This window comes from Hevea brasiliensis, chromosome 2, assembly GCF_030052815.1.
Source record: "Hevea brasiliensis isolate MT/VB/25A 57/8 chromosome 2, ASM3005281v1, whole genome shotgun sequence".
Classification (NCBI taxonomy): domain Eukaryota; kingdom Viridiplantae; phylum Streptophyta; class Magnoliopsida; order Malpighiales; family Euphorbiaceae; genus Hevea; species Hevea brasiliensis.
This window is the reverse complement of record NC_079494.1, coordinates 31,399,710-31,407,454: the sequence shown is the minus strand read 5'-3', so window position 1 is coordinate 31,407,454 and position 7,745 is coordinate 31,399,710. Positions and strand designations below refer to the sequence as shown.

General features: G+C 25.6%; 1 protein-coding gene across 5 annotated transcripts; it reads right to left on the bottom strand.

Moving 5' to 3' along the window:
• Positions 1-3,531: 3,531 nt before the first annotated feature.
• Positions 3,532-5,187, bottom strand: LOC110650843 (protein yippee-like At4g27745). 5 transcript variants are annotated; one of them, XM_021805965.2, is made up of 4 exons: positions 5,091-5,187; positions 4,713-4,768; positions 4,483-4,600; positions 3,532-3,883 (listed from the first exon to the last, which is right to left on the bottom strand). In XM_021805965.2, exons 3-4 carry the CDS (start codon positions 4,573-4,575, stop codon positions 3,656-3,658), a joined length of 321 nt encoding a protein of 106 aa, XP_021661657.1. In that variant the 5' UTR covers positions 4,576-4,600; positions 4,713-4,768; positions 5,091-5,187; the 3' UTR covers positions 3,532-3,655. The 5 variants fall into 5 exon arrangements, with proteins under 5 accessions (XP_021661657.1, XP_021661656.1, XP_021661659.1 ...); XM_021805964.2 differs by having other exon boundaries at positions 4,713-4,852; positions 5,091-5,170; XM_021805967.2 differs by lacking the exon at positions 4,713-4,768 and adding an exon at positions 4,823-4,852 and having other exon boundaries at positions 5,091-5,164.
• Between the last annotated feature and the right edge of the window lie 2,558 nt (positions 5,188-7,745).

The window sequence follows — 7,745 nt, the reverse complement described above, 5'->3', positions numbered from 1 at the left end:
CTTCCCTTCCTTAGTACTTGAACATTTGGATAACCAACTTTATCATATCAGCTCATATACAGAATGGCACCAGTGCGTATCAGAAACTGAATTTGATTAATATGTCACTTTTCTTATGATGAAACCTACTACCCTTGCCTTATTACGAAGCTAATTAGCAACACAATATAAGAGGTTTGTGGTTTCAGAGTTAGACCTCTTTTATGGTTTATATGTTCTGATTGGATATTATAATCCATTTAATACTTAGTTTAATCGTTAATTGCATGGATACATGTTGAAGTGAATGAGTTGGAGGGAGATGGCGAATGCATATAATATTAAATTAAATTATTTATTTTAATGTTAATCCTTAATGTTAGCAAAAAAATTTTCATAAAAATATAATAATTCTTAAAATTTTACATTTTTTAAAATAAATAAGTTAACATTAAAATAAATAATTTAATTTGAATATTATATATAATCATAAATAAATTAATTATGATTATAAATTATTTGAAGCATGTCCAATGCACATATTTTAAAGATTAAAAGAATATTAAAATTAAAAAATGTTGCTTAAAGTATAATTGATATATAAATATTCATAAAAATATAACCTAAAATATAATAATTCTTAAATTTATATATATTACTATTTATAAGATTAACTGAAAAAAAAGCTAAAAATTAGTATTTTAAATTAAATAAATAAGCTAATACTTATTTATTGACCTAATTATATATAAATATATATATATATATATATATATATATATATATATATAACTTAAATTTTAATTCAAATATTTTAATTTTAACAATTAAGTCAAATTCCTGAAATCGAGTGATTATTCAAAACAGATATTACAAAAATAATATTTTACTTTTAAAATAAAAAAATAATTTTAATATTTCTTTCTTCCCTCATTCAACCTCCCCTACCATTTGTACTTGTGAACCAGTCTTGCCTTTTCCCATAAATCACTCTCTTCCAAGATTTAGAATCACACATATCAATTTTCTTTCACTCCCTTGATATTTTTCGAAGTATCAATAGTGTCGCACGAAAAGAAAGGAACCATAATTTTCAAATGACGATTTTAATTTATTCCAAGCATTATATTAATAGCATGCATAATTCCTCGTGCCTAATGTTTTTAACCACCAAACAACCTTATCGAATTTGATTGAGTTTTTCAGTAGATCGACATTGACATTGGTGATGTGCAACATTCCACATAATTTTTATCGAACCATAATAATGGAAATTAAACTAGCTTTAGTGGAGTAATTATACTGTGCAATGAAAATTCTATGTAAAATATTCTATGTAAAATGATAATCTAATAAGGATTGAATATATATATATATGAGTAGATCTTTAAAAATTATAGCCATCAAATAATTATTCAATAATTTTTTTTTTAAATTTAATAGCTACTTTTATTTATTTATAATTTATTTATTTATTTATTATTTTTTATGAATTTACTTATATGGAATCACTGTAATATGATATAATTTTTTACTTTCGTGACTTTTGAGCTTTTAGCGGCAACTAGCCAAGTAACAAATGGCAACCAACGAGAGAGGGTAATGAGATAAAGAAGAAAAAAGCAATAAAAAAGAAATAAAAGAATAAATAAAATATTATCTTTTAATCTAAATCTTAACCTATTTGGTTAGTTGAGTAAAATTAAATTTAATTTAAATTTTTAGTTTAAATTTTTAAAATTAAAAAATTTAAATCTATACAAATAAGTTTAAAAAAAAATTGACAATGAAAAGACTAAACACTTATTACAAATAAATTTAACAAAAAAAAAAGTTCTATTTCTGAAAATTATTTTGTTAGTATTAAAATAGAATATGTCGTGTAAATATATAAAATCTTTTTTTCTTTAAATGAAAAGGTAAAAGAAAAAAATTTTGGCAATGAAAATCCCTACTCTTATTTAAATGAATTTAATAAAAGCAAAAGTATTTTCTTTTCCACTTCATTCTTTGGTGTTAAAATAAAATATATGGTATAAAAAAAAAAAAGAGAATTTACTATGCTCATAAATTGAAAATATGTAATCCTAATTGCTATGAGAATGGTGTTTAGTTGATTTGTGCCTATTTAAATGGCCTCAATTAATTATATTTTTCTTTGATAAGAATCAATATAATACTTATAAGATTCCTCATCTAAAAGAAATTTAATAGGATTCTTAAATTTTTCATGTAGTTTTAAAGTAATAAAGTTTCGAATTCAAATTTTAATTGTAATTAATTATGTGAAAAAATAATTATTATTAATTTATAAATAATATAATGCATACTTCAAAATAAATGCATGATTGCATTTTTATGACTAAATAATTAATTGAAGCTTTAAGCTATGAAATGGAAGAGGAAATTTCGGATTTGAGGATTGTAGAAAAATTGGGAATTTATTACGTTAATTGAAACTAATTAAGGAACAAGGGCATTTTTTACTTTTTCATGCTTCAATAACGCCTAAAATAACCGTAAAGATTAAAAGTTAACCAAATTAACCAAATTAAAATACAAAGACTAACTAATGTAATTTTTTAAAATACATGACTAACTAATAAGTTTATAGGGATATTAGAGATTTAACATCTCAAGTCCAAGACCGACACCTTAACTTGCATTATACACTGCCCACCAAATTCTGTATTGGTCAAAATAATATCAAATATATTTGTTTCTGGTGCAGACCCTCATAAAATTTGCATAATTGGCAAACAAATGAGACAATTGTTTACAATGACATGAAGTTACTCAGAATATTTTTTTTTAAATTTGACCTGTTTACCTTGTTCAAGATTTGATGATCTATTACAACTAAGCAGCAGGCTTTTTGAGAAGACAGTATCATTCTATGAACAAGCAAGCACCAAAAAATTGCATTTCACTTATAAAAGGCAGTTCATTCAGCCTAAAATGCTGTCATTTTAAATGGAATACATATATAACCTGATAAAAATAAAATAATATCTGTACCATCCTCTCCATGAGAGCACTTATTTTAGATACCCTTGTGCATGAAACATCCCACAATTGAGCTCTAGTAAGAGTTAATATATGCAACCTTACCCCATTCTTTGTAGAGAGAATATTTCTGTGACTCGAACCCATGTTCTCCAGGTTACAAGTAAAGTAACTTTACCGATGCATAAAACGTGTAAACAATCTTATATGCCAAATCATCACAAATGCTTCAAATCAAAACCTAAGCACAATAGTCAAAATACATTCTCCTCCTATCTCAGTTAACAATGCAAACAACGAAATGAAAAGATATAAAGAAGAATTTTTTAGGAAAGATATCCATTTCAAACCCATACATTTGCCAGATCTCCCTTTTCTTTTTTTTTTTTTTTTTTTTTTTTTGTAATTACTATACAAGAGTTGCAGTCAATTAACTTAATGAGACAGAACACTGGAGCAATACCATAATCAGCTTTTTGGGAAATTAATATTTAGACAGAGAGATTAAAACTTCAAACATCTTTCAGATATGGAACATGGCAAGAATGAACATTGACAAACAATGAAAATTTCAATTCCATTATCAATTTCTGTACAAAATAAACATTACCAAGGATTATATGCTTAACAATCAATGGTGGAATAAATCAAAGAGGATCCAAGCAAGTTGCTACCAGTTCTCCTTAACAATTTTTGACTTCTCAAGTATGTATTTCCCTTCCTTGTATTTCTGAGATGCCTCATAAGCTCTCTCATACTTCCAACCCAAAACCTCACGGCAATCAGCACAATAAATATCAGCAACGGTATGGAGACCAGTCAGAAGATGCCTATCTTCTTTAGCTCCCACAATAATATTCATTGCGTGGGAGAACAGAAATGCTCGGCCATTTCTTCCCTATGAACAAAATGACAGAAGAGATTGTTGAACAGTACAAAACTCTTCTTGTAACTTCCTACTATAAAAAATAAACTCCAAAGTTGAAAACAAAAAGAAAATTATCTTCTCCTTATTGTTATTTTCACAGAAAAAAACTAATTGGTCCACCTAAAGTAACCCCAGGTGAGATTCATGTTTTCATTCAGCACCCAATTCCCTCTCAAGACCCACCAAAAAAAGCAGAAATTTAAGAAAAGAAACCTCTATCAAAAAGAGTTGCTATAACAATTTGCAATACAAGGTTTTCAATCAAATAGTCATATATACAGAATCCCACACCATACAACAGCTGAACCAATCAATCAAATGCTATAACAATTTGCAATACAAGGTTTTGCAATCAATTAGTCATACATACAAAATCCCACATCATACAACAGCTGAACCAATCAATCAAATAATCATATATACAGAATCCCACATCATACAACAGCTCAATCGATCAATCAAATAATCATGTATACAGAATCCCACATCATTCAGCAGCTTAATTTCCATAACAAACAGCCAGAAAATCTTGAAAAAATTATTTAATTTCAGGGATTCAAGTACTTCACCTGAAAAGCCTTAGAAATTATATCATCATGAAGAGAAACACGGTTTCGACAATTACAACAGCTGTACAATCGAGGACCCACCAATTCCGCCATTAATCAACAATTTCAGGTTTCAGGTCTAATAAACACCGACAGAAAAGAAAACCCAAAAAAAGAAAAAAAAAATTACACAAACAATTCAGCTGAATTCAAGAAAACCCAATACACGAAAAGCAAGAGTGATCACTCACAGAGCAGAAAAATTCCCAATAGTTGGAAAGTGAAAAGCAGAGTTGCAGTTTTTTTACTGCATAAGATCAAAACATGAATAAGAGAGGCAAGATACCATAAGTTTCTTTACCTACAATAAATTCACTAATCACCCATAAGTCTGCCAGGAAAAGAGAAAGGAGCGTTAGCGTGCAAGATTAGAAGAACGTTAAGAGAAGATTCCATGTAAGATAATTAATTAGACAATAAAAAAATAATTCGAGGGAAAAAAAAGTGGGTTTGATAGAGACAGGATTGGATTGAAAGAGTAAACTTCAAGAACAATGAACTAAAAAAAGAAAAAAATGAAAATCAATAATGCTGCTATAATTCTAATATATGTTAAGAATAATAAGTACCCTATCACAGGATGTCAAAGAAAAGAAACTTCCATACAAAACCAGCAATTGGGTGGTGGATAAGGAGAGGAGAGAGAGAGAGAGAGACAAGAGAGAGAGAAGGAAAATTCAAACGATATATAGTGATTATTATATAATAAAATTGGATTAGGATCCCGGCTGTGCGCAGAGATCAGAGATTGTTATGCGTACCGATAAAAATCATCCACCCAAATTCAAATCTAATTAATATTATAAAAATTTAAATTATTTAAAATTTATTTTTAATTATTTAAATTTATTTTAAATTAAACTATTATTATTTAAAAAAATTTAAATTTATTTAATTCTATATATATTAATTAATATTTTATATAAAAAATTATTTTAATTAATAATTTATATTTTAAAATCTTAATAATTTTATAAAATATTTAAATTTTTTTATATAAAATAAAAAATATATAAATTTATTTATTATGAATATTATTTTTTAAACTTAAATTTATCTTAAATCTTATTATATAATATCGAAATTTATCTTATTAAAATTCGATCAGATTAATTATTTGTTAAAACTTGATCTGTTATTATTTTTAATTAAAATATAATAAATGAAAAGAAAATTAAAATTAAACTAATAGATAGGAGAAAGATCAATTATTATATGTTTTGTTCATTAAAAAGTCACTCAAAATAAAATTAGATAGAATCTTTGATAAATCTTTTATATAACTTATTTTATGTGATTTTAAATTTTCAAAAAAAAAATTATATCTTTATTGATATGATTAAAATTTATTTTTTTATTTAAAAATAAGAGTAAGTAAACATAATAAACAATAAATGGATAAATTTTATTTTTTTAATTCGACTTTGTAAAGAAATAAATTTTTTGTAATTTAAAGTTGTATAAGACATATTATATAAGAATTTCATCCAAAATTCTATTAAATTTTAATTTGAGTAATTATTAGTGAAGAAAAAAATAAAAAATAAAATAATTTTATTGAAATATATTAAAATATAATAATTAAAATAAAATAATTAATAAAATTAAATGACTGTCAGAGAACCTATCCGATAAGAAAATAAAGTGAAAATGAGGAAAAGCCCTTATTCTTTACTTGGTTGTGAAATTTAGAATTTTGGTCATTTAGACTTAGTACCCAATAGCAGTAAAACCCATGATTGTTAAAATGAAATTTCCTGAAAGGGGCACTAACTTTTACTTGATCACAATCAAAATTTCATTTTTCTAAATTGAAAATTTTCTAGAAAGATTTTTGCAATTTGTATTTTAATATCATATTTATGAGATGAGATACATATTGAAATGCAAAATTGTTTTAAAAGAAAGGTTATAAATTTATTTTTTTTTTCCTTCCTAAATTCTTAAAATGAATGCATTTTTTAAAATTTCAATTCTAATTTCTTATAGTATAAAATTAAATTAAATTAAAAAATTACTTAAAAAATTAGAGATTAAATTATTTATGTAATAAAATTTAATAATTAAATGGTTTATATATTAACAACTTTTAATTTAACAGTATTAAATTTTAAATTAATTAAAAAATATTAAACTATGTATCTTTTTATTTTTTTTTTAATTTTATGATTACAATTATGACTTCAAGTATTTCTTTTTTTTTTTCATATTTACTTAGATATTTCTTTTACAATGGGAAATTATAATTTATTATCATGTGATTTGATGTATTTGTTGGGTAAAGTCTTGAAATTCAATTTGTGACCAAAAAGTACTCCAAGTATTCACTCCGTTAGCAAAAAAGGTCATAAAAAGTTTAGAGTAAATTACCATTTAATGGAAATTAATTCTAAAATATCTTAAATACTCTCTCAATGCATTTAAGGTATATTTAATTAACTTGAATCCTATTTTTGTGACGATCAATCTTTATTAAAACCCTTTAAAGTCTTTTATTAATTATGAGATTCTATAAAGGATTTTAGCCTATCTCTAGGTCAGATTTCTTAAGTTCAAAATTCTAATTTCCAATACTAATCTTCACCTTTCAATTCTTCCACTAATATCTTATATTATGACTAAGTAGGTATCAACACATAACATGCATTAAGAACACAAAATATTGAATCAATGAACAAAACTCAAATATATTAAATAAACTCAGTATATATCCATAACATAAATTAAGAGTGCTACTCTCCTAATTCTAGAATTAAACAAACAACTCACTCATGGTGAGCTTAATAAATATACTAAATGTAACACCCTCCCGGTAGCAACTCCGTACATTCTACTGTTCCAGTGACCGGTGTCGGTCCGGACAGCTAGAACATCCGAAAAAATATTTAAACTAAAGTCAGGAACCATAATTAACTCAAATATTAATAAGAAAAATTTAGGAAAAATTTTAGAAATAAAATACAACCAAGTTAAGCAGTAGGTGCCTGCCGATGGGTAACCAGAGGGAAGTTGCGGTTCTCGCAACGAGGAGCCCTAGACCTGGGAAAAATTCATAAAATAATTTTTGGGACTCCAGAGATGGGTCATTGAGGTTCTTATGGCATTAGAATGCCAAGAAAATATTTAGAAAAATTTTTCAATCGGTACAGATAATTTTGACCCGTTAAGCCAAACGGAGGGCATTTTGGTCATTTCGCCTTCAGAGGTGATTTTTGGCCGACTTG

Excerpts from the sequence above, each read along its gene's own strand:
- LOC110650843 (XM_021805965.2), bottom strand. The coding sequence starts at position 4,575 with ATGGCGGAATTGGTGGGTCCTCGATTGTACAGCTGTTGTAATTGTCGA. Across the intron at positions 3,884-4,482 it reads TAATTTCTAAGGCTTTTCAG|GGAAGAAATGGCCGAGCATT; the intron begins GTGAAGTACTTG and ends TTTTGTTCATAG.